We start from the raw sequence: 15,888 nt of genomic DNA, 5'->3' as shown, positions 1-15,888 counted from the left end.
GCCACCTGTGTGTATGGTAGCGTCTGAGCAGTTTGCTTTACCTGACTGATGATGGCTGGGACTGTCCGGGCAGCAGATAGGCTTTGTTCGGGTGGATTAGCCCCCTGCAGCCGCACACTCGGGTTACGCGGCGGGCTCGGCTCAGCTAGCACCTAATGACAGAGAAACGGAGCACTCTTTGACCTGTAGGTGTTAAACTGAGACCTCTTCTCAACTGAGATGACCCGACGGCGCAATCAGACAAGTTCTATGTGCCGTGTGATGTCTTCACTCTTAGCCACTTGAAGACGCAGGTTTTCCACGTCCATCCATCCATCCATTTTCCTCCGCTTATCCGGGTCCGGGTCGTGGGGGAAGCAGTCTTAGTAGGGAAGCCCAGACTTCTCGGTCCCCGGCCACCTCCTCCAGCTCCACCGGGAGGACACCAAGGCGTTCCCAGGCCAGCTGTGAGACATAATCCCTCCAGCGTGTCCTAGGTCTGCCCCGGGGCCTTTTCCCGGCTGGGCATGCCCGGAACACCTCACCAGGGAGGCGTCCGGGAGGCATCCGGACTAGATGCCCGAGCCACCTCAACTGACTCATCTCGATGTGAAGGAGAAGTGGCTCCACTCTGAGCCCCTCCCACCATCTGGTTCGGGGCCTGCCGCCACGAAGACCCATATGAACAAGAACAAAAGGAGGAACCGTACCTCGCCCGGATGTGGGATACCGGGGCCTCACCCTGGAGCCAGGCCCAGGGGAGGGGCTCGCAGGCAGGCGAGCGCCTGGTGGTCGGGCCTTCACTTGTGGAGCCCGGCCGGGCTCAGCCCGAAGAAGCCACACAGGATCTCCCCCTCGTAGACCCACCACCTACGGGGGCAAGCATAAGGGTCCGGTGCTTTGTGTGTTCGGTGGCGGTCAAGGGCGGGTGCGTAGGCGACCTGGTCTTTGGCGGCCAAATCTGGTTTTCCACGTGAATGACCTTAAACCACCGTGGAAGAACGTTTATCAAGAAGTGATCCTACTCAGGGCGGCACGGCGGTCGAGTGGTTAGTGCGCAGACCTAGGAGACCAGGGTTCAATTCCACCCTCGGCCATCTCTGTGTGGAGTTTGCATGTTCTCCCCGTGCATGCGTGGGTTTTCTCCGGGTACTCCGGTTTCCTCCCACATTCCAAAAAAAACATGCTAGGTTAATTGGCGACTCCAAATTGTCCATAGGTATGAATGTGAGTGTGAATGGTTGTTTGTCTATATGTGCCCTGTGATTGGCTGGCCACCAGTCCACGGTGTGCCCCGCCTCTCGCCCGAAGACAGCTGGGATAGGCTCCAGCACCCCCGCGACCCTCGTGAAGAAAAAGCGGTAGAAAATGAATGAATGAATGATCCTACTCAATCAATATCTATCCGTCCGTTTGGTTCCATGTGATTGGAACGGCTCCACATCAGCTGCTGAAAGCATCCCCGTCTATGTAATTGGCCGTTGTTCACAGGGTAAACACTATCTGAGAAGTGTTGAGCCTCTGAAGTGTTTTTGTGTGTGTTTTAGCGCAGCGACAGCCGAGGGAAGCGTGCACGCTGCATATTTGTTGATGTGTGTGTTGATCCAAGTCCCAAGTAATTTTAAACTACAACTTTATATCCTTTTTCTATTTCATTCAGCCAGATTTTGATTGTTGTGGTCATGCAAACAAAAGAGAGGGTCTGTACCGGCTGCTCCACCCCACTTGCCAATACCTAAATATCTCCAAATGACAATTGGTTGAAGAAATGCTGGAAAATGATTGAACAATAAATACAGTGAACAGCAATGAATCCTTGGTCACGATGGTCGTACTCAAATCCCACATCCAGTTCTACTGTCTACAAAATATATTCTTAATTGTGAAGGTCTTACTTACACCCAGGACTCATACTAATTCAATTCCATTACACTTCAGAGGGCTGCAATTATCATCACAGAGCCGTCACTCTATAATTGGAGTGATACATGTCTATGGCACTAGCAGTATACCTGTAGTATCATTTATATTGTGTAATTGTATGGTACAATTGAGTGCATCACATAATCGGTTCACAGTTCCACATGTCCAAAAGGAGTAGGAAGAAGCAAAGCTTATTAAATCCTACCCCTCCATCTGGTACTTTTACAATCAGTAACTGTTACATTTGATCACCTCCTGCTTTCCATAATACAGTTTAAGGTTTTTTTTTGTTTGAGGTGATATGACCATCCAATGACATAATGTGTACCATAGTCAGTGTCAATATAGTGATATATATAGCACATCATGACTGGTTCAAGACTCTTCATCCTTGTATTTAGCAAACATCAACTGCTTGTATTGTTTCTTGAATTGGCTCATCGTTGTGCATTGTTTGAGGTCCTTACTCAATCCATTCCATAGTTTGATTCCACATACTGAAATGCTATGGCTTTTTAACGTTGTCCTAGCATATAAGTGTTTCAAATGTACTTCTTCCCTGAGATCATATTTCTCCTCTCTTGTAGAGAAGTATTGGATGACATTTTTAGCTAATTGGTTGTTTTTAGCCTTATGCATTATTTTAGCTGTTTGAAGATGAACTATATCAGCAAGTTGAAGTATTTGTGATTTTAGAAATAAGGAGTTAGTATGTTCTCTGTAGGCGGCATTATGAATTATCCTTACTGACCTTTTTTGCAGTACATTTAGCGAGTGAAGATTGCTTTTATAGTTATTAGCCCATATTTCCACACAATAAGTAAGATATGGTAGAACCAGAGAGCAATAAAGAGTGTGGAGTGATTTCTCTTTTGCTTTGTTCAATATCGAAATATTTCTGGCCACCTTATGTTGTATATTTGTAATATGAGGTTACCAGCTCATATTTTCATCGATTGTGATCCCCAGAAATTTATTTTCATTTCATAAGTGATTAAAAGTTGTTAATAAGTAATTCATGGTTTATACAAATTTGTATTAAAAAATGTTATCGCCTGGGTCCACTTCCGGTTTTCGGAGATGCACTTCCGGTTCACTTCCGGATGTCGCAGGGGAGGAGATCGTTCATGGAGACTGCTTGGGAACATGGTGGATGCCACCCACGTTGAGTTATCATGCAGGAATGCCGTGAGTTTGACTGTATTGTGGTTTATTTTGATATATTTGGATATTGTTTTTTGTGATTGATTGGGCTTGGGGAATTTGATAATGTAGCAGCCGCTCAAGATGTTGAGATGCACCTTTTCTGTTGCAGTTTTCACCGCACACACACAGACATATCTGTGAAGGAAGACAATTAAACTTTGCAGTGGAACTCCAGGGTCTTCGTTTGTGGTTTAGCTTGGTGTCACCAACATCCCTGTTGAAAACACTACAATGACACTTTCCAACAGGAAAACCTGTTATCATAAAAAATAATGCAAACGGCTTGGCTAATTAGTTCTAATTGGTGCAGAGATCAAACTCGTGGCTCTTTTGATAACCAGATGGCTTTTCCCTACTCCTACCTCTTCGGGTTCAAACACAACACAAGAGGAAGGATGTACATTAAGCACCAAAGTACTTCAAGTCATAAAAAATAATGATAGCTGATGATTGCAAGCAGCCACAATCCAACCGGCGCTTAAGTCCATTACGTGAGGACCGTGAGAGTGATCGTTTCTTTTTACAGCCTTTCTAATGATTATAGATGAAAAAAGATTGCACACAATATGACGCTGCTCTTTTCCAAAAGGTGATAATGGTGGTCAAAAGCCATTTAGGACAAGGGAGCAGAGATAGCGATGGTATGGTAGAGTATGTGGACATGAAAAATAGAAAGTGGAAGAGCAATCTGAGCGACCGATAAAATGAGCATAGGTTAAGATGACCCATCCACCCCAATTTTCTCTTTTAGCCTCCCTCGTGGGGGAGGGGAGAGATGAGAAAGCTTTTCATTCAATGAATAGCACTGAAATGAATATATTTAGTTATTGGTTTTTCTTCTTTGTCTTTGCATATTTGCAGATTTAATCCTTGTGGAGTCTCCAAAAAGCAAATTTTCAATATACTGTGTATAGAAAATGACATTGTGCCTCAATTTGGACGCTCCTGCAGTACACGATGTTTACAAAAAAAAATCCTAATCCTAGCCACTTGGAAGTTATTGCAACTCCGATTACTGAAAGAAACGTCAAATACAGCATTTTCAGCACAGCATGACCGCTATGTTTATGTAGTGCGTCTCTACGGGGGCAAGTTCTTTAAACGTGTACCTTATATTTGCATAGAAATGGGTACAGTAGTCCACTGGAAGCCTCCGACAATTCCATTTCCTGCAAAAGTGGTGCAACAACATTCAAAGTTAAATGTATTTAATTTGGATTATTTGTTTTAGTTTTAGTTTTAGTCTTGCCTATGCATGATAAATGTGTTTTTTGGGGGTTCAAACACAAACATTTGAAAATGGTTAAACTGACGAGGGGTATTCAAAAATGATATGTATGCATGTAGCGTAGTGGTATAGCATTCGTTTTTGTGTGTCATTGTTTTGTAAATGTTTGTATACTATGTTGTTGCCATGACAGCATACCCTTGTGGGCTAGCTTGTTTCCATTCTAGTTCAGGACTGTCCAAAGTGCAGCCAGGGGGCCATTTGAGACCCATCACTGATTTTTTTTTTTTAATTGTATCGCAGGATGAAGAGAAAGCAAAAATGGAAAAATCAACAGTAATTTTACAAGAAGGTCAAAATATTAAGATAAAAAAGTGGGTCTGCAAGGAGAAAATTTTGTAAAGTTACAAGATTAACGTCATAATATTATTAGGAAAAATAAGCATAAAGCTGAAATATTGAAGAAAAAAATTGTAATCATAATAAAAAAATACTCTAAAACAAACAAAGTTGGATTTTTTGAAAATTAGGTTTCAGAAAAAGTTTTATGAGAATAAAGTCAAAATAATGTGGGAATAAATATGAAAAAAGAAATGAAATGGCTGGGAAAAACTATTTGAGTTGAAATATTAAAGAAAAATTTTATTTTATTTTTAAGTTCTATTATTTTTGGAAAATTTGCTTGGGAAAAATGTTAATTTGGTAATGGTAATATTGGTATATATTATTATATATATTATATACAGTGAAGAAAATAAGTATTTGAACACCCTGCTATTTTGCTATTTCTCCCACTTAGAAATCATGGAGGGGTCTGAAATTTTCATCGTAGGTGCATGTCCACTGTGAGAGAGATAAACTAAAAAGAAAAATCCAGAAATCACAATGCATGATTTTTTAACAATTTATTTGTGTGATACAGCTGCAAATAAGTATTTGAACACCTGAGAAAATGAATGTTAATATTTGGTACAGTAGCCTTTGTTTGCTATTACAGAGGTCAAACGTTTCCTGTAGTTTTTCACCAGGTTTGCACACACTGCAGGAGGGATCTTGGCCCACTCCTCCACACAGATCTTCTCTAGATCAGTCAGGTTTCTGGGCTGTCGCTGAGAAACACGGAGTTTGAGCTCCCTCCAAAGATTTTCGATTGGGTTCAGGTCTGGAGACTGGCTGGGCCATGCTAGAACCTTGATATGCTTCTTACGGAGCCACTCCTTGGTTTTCCTGGCTGTGTGCTTCGGGTCGTTGTCGTGTTGGAAGACCCAGCCACGACCCATCTTCAATGCTCTGACAGAGGGAAGGAGGTTGTTCCCCAAAATCTCACAATACACGGCCCCAGTCATCCTCTCTTTAATGCAGTGCACTCGTCCTGTCCCATGTGCAGAAAAACACCCCCAAAGCATGATGCTACCACCCCCATGCTTCACAGTAGGGATGGTGTTCTTCGGATTGTACTCTTCATTCTTCTTCCTCCAAACACGCTTATTGGAATTATGACCAAAAAGTTCTATTTTGGTCTCATCTGACCATAAAACTTTCTCCCATGACTCCTCTGTATCATCCAAATGGTCATATGCAAACTTAAGACGGGCCTTGACATGTGCTGGTTTAAGCAGGGGAACCTTTCGTGCCATGCATGATTTCACATCATGACGTCTTAGTGTATTACCTACAGTAACCTTGGAAACGGTGGTCCCAGCTCTTTTCAGGTCATTGACCAAGTCCTGTCGTGTAGTTCTGGGCTGATTCCTCACCTTTCTTAGAATCATTGAGACCCCACGAGGTGATATCTTGCATGGGGCTCCACTCCGATTGAGATTGACCGTCATGTTTAGCTTCTTCCATTTTCTAATGATAGCTCCAACAGTGGACCTTTTTTCACCAAGCTGCTTGGTAATTGCTCCGTAGCCCTTTCCAGCCTTGTGGAGGTGTACAATTTTGTCTCTGGTGTCTTTGGACAGCTCTTTGGTCTTCGCCATGTTACAAGTTAAAGTCTTACTGATTGTATGGGGTGGACAGGTGTCTTTATGCAGCTAACGACCTCAAACAGGTGCATCTGATTCAGGATGATACATGGAGTGCAGGTGGACTTCTAATGGGCAGACTAACAGGTCTTTCAGGGTCAGAATTCTAGATGATACACAGGTGTTCAAATACTTATTTGCAGCTGTATCACACAAATAAATTGTTAAAAAATCATGCATTGTGATTTCTGGATTTTTCTTTTTAGTTTATCTCTCTCACAGTGGACATGCACCTACGATGAAAATTTCAGACCCCTCCATGATTTCTAAGTGGGAGAAATAGCAAAATAGCAGGGTGTTCAAATACTTATTTTCTTCACTGTATATATATATTATATATATATATTATTATATATATATATTGGTAATATTACGGGAATAAAGTCACAATATATATATGTGTTTCTGGAAATATATATTACTGGGCTGCATGGTGGACAAATGTTTAATAAACACGCCATACAGCTAGGAGACCCAAGTTCGATTCCCTCCTCGGGCATCTCTGTGTGGAGTTTGCATGTTTTCCGTGGGTTTTCTCCGGTTACTCCGGTTTCCTCCCACATTCCAAAAACATGCTAGGTTAATTGGCGACTCCAAATTGTCCATAGGTATGAATGTGAGTGTGAATGGTTGTTTGTCTATATGTGCCCTGTGATTGGCTGGCGACCAGTCCAGGGCAGCTGGGATAGGCTCCAGCATGCCTGTCACCCTGGTGAGGATAAGTGGTACAGAGAATAGATAGTGGCTATATATTACTTTGTAGCATATCTACATAGTTTGGTTGTCAGAGCTCGGAAGGTGAGAGGTCTAGTATCTCCTCTCCAATAACAATTACATCAAGTGGTGTTAAACGAGGCGGCACACAGTTCACAGGCCGAGGCTAATCGCAACAGTCTGCTTCCCTTAAAAAAAAGTTCAATAATAACGGGCAGTGTAGAGGATTCTATTCCCCCACAAAGTTTAATTTAACCCAGGCGTGCTGGGAAAAAGCGGAAGGAAAAGCAAAGACAGACATTTGCTGACTTGGAGATCATCAGAAAAAGCGATACACATGTCCTGTGTTCTCGAAGAGATGGAAAGTTGGCCTGCGGTGAGGCCGATCTATCAACAGTGGTTCTATCGCTTCTTTATGGCCCTCTCCATCAGCACATCCAGCTGTAAATCCTTCCTCCAACTGACATGCATCTGCTGACATAGTTAGTTTCTAGACATTTCCAAACCCTACGTGAGAGTGACACTCATCATGGTGAGGAAAAGGCAGAGCGGGGGTCATTTGTTCACCTCACGGATGAGACGGAGTGGCTGGGAGTACACGTGACATGACGTTTCTTGGATGTGAGTGATCATTTTTGATATTATTTTCTACCCGTCTTTCCTGTCAGGGCAGTTTAGCTTGTCGTGATCCAGACCCTGGCTGCTCACTGTGGGCCTGGACACAATAATACAAAATGAATTGTTGTGGGTAGACAGGGATTTTCTGGTTTTTCTTTTTAACCCTTAAATGCACGAGTGACTGGACCCTACACTCTTCCATAAATGGGTCATAAATGACCCATACTAGAATCAATGCGTATTTGTGCCAACTTTGCCATTTTGGTTAGGAATAATCACTTGTATGATATTCAGTATTATATTTATGACCACACAAGAATGATTTCATGTTAGAAACATCTTCATTTTTCACTTTTTTCCATCTTTGAAAAAGAAAATGACCCCGTACAACAATAGAAAATGTGAGGATCCATTGTGTGTTGCATAAAGGGAAGTAAAAAATGTGAACGGCATGATATCAAAATATGATTTTTGAGGAATACCTGGAATGATATGAAATGATAACAATTTTTTATTATAAAGATATTTCAAGAAAACAACCTGACCAGGTCATTTTCGACCCACTTATGGAAGGTTGGGGTAGTAACACAAAAACAAAAATTTCTTAAAATGTATAAAAGGTAAGTTAAAAATGTGAACGGTATGATATCAAAACCAATTTTTTGAGGAATACCTGGAATATGAAATGATAAAAAATTTCATAAGAAGATATTTAAAGAAAACAACCTGACCGGGTCATTTTTGAGCCACTTATGCATCTAAGGGTTAAATTGTATTTCTTTGCAAAGGTCTGTGGTTTGTTTGTTTTAACACCCAATTAATTTTGGACAGACACAGAAGGACTTTTGGTGACATCTGCTCACCCTCACTCACATCCACATTATAATGATGTGTTTGAATGGCCGTCCAGTAGATGATCTCGTAACGCTGCATAATCAATAATCAATACTCCGTGCATAATAACATGAACACAGCAGCAATAACAACAAATAACTTTCCCAATGTTAAGATGTCTTATTGTATATTATGTCATATATGTTTTATTATCTTATTATCTTATTTATCCGTGTAAAGGGTATTATTTCATGTCTAGACGTCTCTAATAATGGTAATTATAATAGGGCTGCACGGCGGTTGAGTGGTTAGCACGCAGACCTCACAGCTAGGAGACCAGGGTTCAATTCCACCCTCGGCCATCTCTGTGTGGAGTTTGCATGTTCTGCCCGTGCATGTGTGAGTTTTCTCCGGGTACTCCGATTTCCTCCCACATTCCAAGAACATGCTACATGGTTGATTCCATCTTCATACAGCAACCTTTATACCGTCTTTTTGCTGTTCACTTCCGCTTTGCAGCCTCTCATCTCTGCAGGGATTTACGTTCGCTACGTTAATTGGCGACTCCAAATTGTCCATAGGTATGAATGTGAGTGTGAATGGTTGTTTGTCTATATGTGCCCTGTGATTGGCTGGCGACCAGTCCAGGGTGTACCCCACCTCTCGCTGGAAGACAGCTGGGATAGGCTCCAGCACTCCCACGACCCTCGTGAGGATAAGCGGTAGAAAATGAATGAATGAATGAATAAACTTGTGGTATGCTTTGTGCTTGAACTATAAGATATTTTTACAATTTTTATATTTTTATTTTACAAAGAAGGAATTCTACTTATCGGAAATTCACTTATAAGAGTTGGGTCAGGAACCAATTAACCATGATAAATGAGGGATTACTGTCGTGAGATATTACATGGACAATAATGTGTACATTATCTTTAAAATCAGTTTATGAAAACTAGTGATAATATAACACCAATTGCTTAGTCCTCGCCTATAAATAAGGATTCATGGCACGAAAACTTCTTGAACCCCTGCTGCCTTTATGTTGCCATGTATATACATTTGTAGCTACATAATCACATATTATGGCGAGGCTCTCAGGCCCATTTATGTTCAGTAACAGTGGGAATTCATTTCATATGCATTGAAATTTGCCCCCCAAAAAAGCCAAGGACTTGCTCTGTTACTGACTGCTGTGCACATTGGGGAATATGTGAATGAGGAACCTCCACCAACGGTGAACTCGAATGCCTCAGCGGGTGTGAATATTAAATACACCCCGTTACGTATCCAAGCTGAGGACTTTTAAAGACTCTTATGTTTGAATCTGAGCCGGGGCCTCAACTTTTAACACTATGCGCAGATCAGAGACAGACTCTGATTTGCCGACTGATGGACGAGACTTTGACAGACGCCCCCCCCCCCCCGTGTCAAGGGAACGAGCTATGTGATGTTGTGGGGGCCCTGCTGGGGCAGATTGAGGGGACCAGGTGGCGTTTGAGCTTGGGTACTGGCATGCGGGGCACTTCTATGTTTAGCGCTTACACGATGTTACATGTGCTGTTTTTCTGAGCCTGCTGTGGGAGGTGAAAGGGAAGACGTTGCGGCTACTAAGTGGTTCTCTGTGGACATGCTTTTATGTACGGTATTTATTTTAATGAATGAATCTGTTCCAAGGTTTATACGTACATAAATGGGTTATTGTGTGGAAGAACCTGCACAGAATCCTGAATCAAACACCTTTTTGGGATGAACCAGACTGTGTTTTTCCGTTCAACATGACAATTGTTCTTCTGAAAGAATGGATAAACATTCCCACGGACATACTCCAGAATCTTGGATTTGTTCTTCCATTTTCGGTACCGCACATAACGCACTTATATTGTAGGGAAAGCAACACAACCCCTTGCCTGTTTAAACACCCCCAAGCAACGTTTTCAGGAGACCCTTGTTCATTGACTGAAAATTCTGAGGAGTGACAGCTCGTCTGCAGAACTTATGTTTGCGTTTTGGTTGAAAGTCAATAGCAAGCATCGCTACACACAATTAGGCTTCTTATTGCACATCCCTCTCACTTCTCAATGCTTCATTTGCCACTTTTCTTCTCGATTCTTCCGAATCAGACCTCAGATGTTGTCATCTTTTGTACAAATCTCAGGCCCAACAATTTTTAGTTTTTTTTTTGTTTTTTTTTCCACATCTCCCCATAGAGCACCTATTACTCAAGCAGTCAGCACTACCACACTTTGAAGTGTATGAGACCTCACTCGTGGATAAGTGCTGGTGGTATATATGTGTGTGTGTGTGTCTGTGGCAGTTTTGCAGGCTTGTCATGGGTGGGTGATTGACTCCAGACCTTGCGGGTTCCTCTCATTGCCGCCGTCCCCTCCTCCCCCGGTTTGCGGGTTCAGAGTGTGCAAGGGAACAGCAGCAGCAGGAGGGGCGGGCCGGGCCGGGTGCTCCCTGGGGTGCAGTAAAGTGATAGCAGAGGCCAGGGAGCTTGGATCGCCCCTGGGGAGGAAGGTCAGGGGTCTGAGTGTGCAGCGTGGTGATCAGGACCATGCTAGTCAAACACACTTCAGGTGTGAACTAGTGTGTCTCAAAGTAGTCCTTGTTTTCGCCACAGTTGACTCACTGTTTTAATCTTGTTTGGTTTCATTTTATGTGATATTTACATTTTTCAGTCGTGTTTTGACTTTTAAACTTCACCTTCTATCCTTCAGTAGATATGATGTAGGACGTTAAGGTCAGTCCATCACCTTCATTCAAACACTGCCTCTCAAGCTGAATAATGGACTGTCACTAACCTTTGACCTCAGCTCACAGTCTTAGGTGTCAGATCAATACCAGCATGCTGAGCGGCAGCATGGGATGTTCACTCTTATGACAATTTTTGAAAAGTTATCCGTCCTCACGGGATCGTATCGGGAAATTATTCCTGACAATGGGTCAAGAATATTAAAATAAAGATTGATGTATTTTTTCCTGGCTGTATGTGAGTGGGGCGGCACGGTGGTGGAGTGGTTAGCGCGCAGACCTCACAGCTAGGAGACCAGGGTTCAATTCAACACTCGGCCATCTCTATGTGGAGTTTGCATGTTCTCCCCGTGCATTGCATGGTTTCCTCCCACATTCCAAAAACATGCTAGGTTAATTGGCGACTCCAAATTGTCCATAGGTATGAATGTGAGTGTGAATGGTTGTTTGTCTATATGTGCCCTGTGATTGGCTGGGGACCAGTTCATAGTGTACCCCGCCTCTCGCCCCAAGACAGCTGGGATAGGCTCCAGCAACCCCCGCAACCCCTGTGAGGAAAAAGCAGTAGAAAGATACTTAGGAAACGTCCTCGTGTGTCCAAGTTCATGCTTTGCTGCATGTAAACACTTTCTGGTATGAACACTGTTGGTCAAAAGCGGCGGCTCCCTTTGGTCTGAACATTGCATTGCTGTAAACTGCTGTTATAGCAACCACAGCAAGCATCTTTGGTACGAAAGTGGTGGGGGAGTTTATGACTCTGGCTTCTAGCCCCCTTGAGGTTTTACACCAATTGAATGACGGCACCCTGCTGTGTTTGTGTGTGTGTATGTGTGTGGAGTGACACAAACCCCATGCTGCTGTTGCGGCCTTGACCTCCCTGACACCGGAATAGCGTTGTCAGTAATGAACCTGCGTGACAGGGACACACTTGTTTAATTTTTGGTTTGAAATTATTATTATTTTTTTGGTTTATTTTACATGCAAGTTGATTTTTACCCGCTATCAGCATACACCACCAAAAACTGGTGGTGACCTGCCTCAAATAAATTAGTCTGTTCTGCCTGTTCACCCTCGCTCATAAACACATTATAATAGAACAATCCGTGTAACTCAGTTTCTTAACACACCTCATACACACCTCATACAAGCACAATGTATATTCGATTAAGCATTTTCATACATTCAACGATGTGATGATATCATGGTAGTATTCTACACTGGTCACTAGGTATCAGTAATGTCACCGCGATGTTCTGTGAAACACACAAGAATGAGACTTGATGGCCAAAGCAACAGGGTTTTATTGCAGGTTTGAATTATCTCACAACAGTACCCCTAACATGGGGTACTGTCGCGGCCATAACCCACACCAAACTAAAACCGACGTCACATTCTGTCGGACCCCTCACTCTCACAACAGGCGCAATAATTCATAAAATGGGCCAACACCAGAACACATTTACACTTAAATGGCTTATCTTCCCGTATCATGCCGACTATATTGTGTAATATGAGTGTAAAGGTTACTATAGGGGTGTTATTTCATGGCTAGAGGTCTCTAATAATATTATTACCAGGTTTTCTTCGCTCTGACTATGAAAATATTCCATTTATGGTAATGGTAATGGTTTTATTTCATTTGAACATGCATCAGATTACAATTGAGTGCATCACATAATCAGTTCACAGTTCCACATGTCCAAAAGGAGTAGGAAGAAGCAAAGCTTATTAAATCCTACCCCTCCATCTGGTACTTTTACAATCAGTAACTGTTACATTTGTTCACTTCCTGCTTTCCATAATACAGTTTAAGTTTTTTGTTTTTTTTTATAATGTACCTCGTACCGAAGTACAAGGTGATATGACCATACAATGACATAATGTGTACCATAGTAAGTGTCAATATAGTGATATATATAGCACATCATGACTGGTTCAAGACTCTTCATCCTTGTATTTAGCAAACATCAACTGCTTGTATTGTTTCTTGAATTGGCTCATCGTTGTGCATTGTTTGAGGTCCTTACTCAATACATTCCATTTATAAATCAGAAATAGCAGAAATTCATATAATCACTTCATTCATGTATCAAGATTTGGGCCAATTATGCAAATTATAAGATGAAAAAATTATATTAAATGATGTCCAACTGACTTCATCGCCATTGTTGCATATTCACGTGGAACACTGTACGATGTCATGTAGATTATGCAGTCCGTGATTGACATGAAAATGATTTTGCAAACTGTAATTATACAATCACTTTGATACACAGACAATAGGATGAAGCATGTGCAAACAGATGGAGATTAGTCTATATACAAAGCTTTACATAGCACATAACACAGCGTGGCTCCAGCTGTATTGAAAGAGTAGCGATTTGCACAGAGAGGACCACCGGCTTCCATATAAACAGACAGTACTTTGACATTCTTCCTGTCTGTTTCCTTTCACTCTGTTGTATTTTTAAGTACCTTAGGTGCCTTCCCATAAGCAGAAATGTGCTTTCAATCTAAGACCAATTATTCACCTCCTCTGGCTTTGTTCCCAGCAGAGAGAGAGAGAAAAAAAAACAAAACAAAACCGGCTCAATTTTCCCATCTTTCTGCTGTCAGCTCCCCATCGGACTGAGTCCCTTGACAGGCACATTGTGTTTAAAAACTGTGTGTGTGCGCCCGCATAAATGAGAGCCCACAAACAGATGTGTGTATGTAATTAGCTAACTCCGTAATAATGACTTTAACTTCCCTGCAGCAATGCTAACGAATGATGGGACATGCAAGAAGAGGAGGGAGGGTGATGGAGGCTCCTGACCCCTCAGGGCAGATGGCCAGACCTCATTTAGTGACTTCATGTCACAACCTTTGCTTCCGTTCCCTTTTTGTACAGGGTGCCCCTTAGTGGGAAAGCCAGGGAGCTCACTTATGAAAATTGTGGCAATAATTGACTCGAAATTTGTATCAAATATTTCTTCCCTGTACAGACGGTACAGGTTATAGCAAAAGTATATACAACACATCACAAACGATCCCTTGGATAATTATTATTGTTTAAAATTACTTATTCTACAATGTATTGTTTATAAAGTGCCCATGCGTGAAGTCTATGCATTATAAATAGTCTATAGTACAGGGGTCTCAAACGTGCGGCCCGCGGGCCAAATGCGGTCCACAAGACGCTAGTTTGAGGCCCCCACCTTGATACCAAAGTTTTTAATGTTGAAACGACAGCTTAAAGCTGTGTGCACACCGGACACAATTAACATGATTTTGCCCCCCGCCCATACTGTTACCCTACCCTTTTACCCCGCCCTGTTTTGCTTTGGATTAGCAATGAAGCTAAAGGCTTATGACGCTGGGTACAAATAAATGCAGGAAATGATTTGGAATAAAACGGCAAATACACATCAAGATAAAGCATCTCATCAAACATGTTGTTAAAGTTACCACGCTGCTCCCAGATGGAACTGAGTACGATGCTAACTTGCTAATTGGGTAAAATGATTAAGTTTCATTAATGTTCATGTTAAAGGTTAAATAACTGTTAATACTGTACATTTGAATTTGAAAAAAAAAAATCTCTACCAACTGTATGTGGTTTCTTATTTGCTGTTTTATTATTATTTTACTTATTTATTACTGATTGATTGATTTATTGTCTTTATTCTTAATTTGTTTATTCATTTTTTTAATCTTATTTTGTGTTTAGAAAAATAAAAATTAAGATTTTGGAGAACAGTGGAATGTTTTATCAGATATTTTGGTGTGGAAAACCGGAACCAAAGTACTGAAAAAGTGTAGGGTATAGCAGAAGCAAAAGCATTGAAGATAGTTTTTTTTATTGATTTTTTTCCAGTTTTTAATAAATGCGTTTTTTGGGTTTTTTTGAAAACCTGATGCGGCCCTGCTTCACCCAGAACCTAGCTCCGGTGGCCCCCAGGTGAATTGAGTTTGAGACCCCTGCTATAGTACATTAAATGCCAATTATTCTTTATTTGCCTTTCTTGGTGGAAGGAGTACGGGGCTCGACAATAACGATGTACCGATGGCCCGGGGCAAGTTAAAACAAAATTCCGGCAAGTAAATCCAATCAGTGATATTCCCGTCGGGCAAGTGCACTTTGGCATGCCATACTGCCAAGAGTTTTTTTAAAAGCGGTTCTTGTTGGGTGTTGGTAAAACACGGACTGCGTAATTCCGCTGGTAATTTGCAAACTAATCCTTGCAAATCTTGAAATGGACCAATCAGAATCGTTTAATCGTTCAAGCGATTGTTTGACAAGGAAAAAATCTATCATGGCGTCCCTGCCAACATGGTCTAATTCTTCAACAACTTGTGAAGGAAAACAGCAAAAAGTGATGAACCAGTGCCTCCTAAACAAGTATTTTATTAGCGGCAGCAAATCAAATGATGGCACAGGTGAGTGAATCACATTGCTGTGACAATTTGAAGTGGTCACAATGAAACACCACCGATTAGATCCAATACCAAGTGCTGATTTTGAACAAGCTACAAAATCTAGCGCTTCCATTTCTCTGTGTATTTTTCTCACCTTTGCTTCACAAATTATTGTTTGACCAATTGAGCATTTTTTTTCTGGAT

At 41.7% G+C, this 15,888-nt stretch overlaps 1 protein-coding gene across 2 annotated transcripts in view; it reads left to right on the top strand.

The window, feature by feature from the left end:
* The window catches only part of LOC131104879 (ephrin-A5b-like), an 82,277-nt gene that overhangs the window by 49,958 nt on the left and 16,431 nt on the right, over positions 1-15,888 (top strand). Inside the window, exon 1 of one of the 2 annotated variants that reach the window (XM_058052527.1) lies at positions 2,895-3,090. The exons of the other annotated variant lie outside the window; for it this stretch is intronic. Within the exon in view, the coding sequence (XP_057908510.1) occupies positions 2,948-3,090 (143 nt within the window). The 5' untranslated portion in view covers positions 2,895-2,947. Of the gene's footprint in view, positions 1-2,894; positions 3,091-15,888 lie in introns of those variants that run through there. 2 annotated transcript variants of the gene reach the window in all.

Source organism: Doryrhamphus excisus, chromosome 2, assembly GCF_030265055.1.
Source record: "Doryrhamphus excisus isolate RoL2022-K1 chromosome 2, RoL_Dexc_1.0, whole genome shotgun sequence".
Taxonomy (NCBI): Eukaryota; Metazoa; Chordata; class Actinopteri; order Syngnathiformes; family Syngnathidae; genus Doryrhamphus; species Doryrhamphus excisus.
This window is presented reverse-complemented; position numbering and strand designations above follow the sequence as displayed.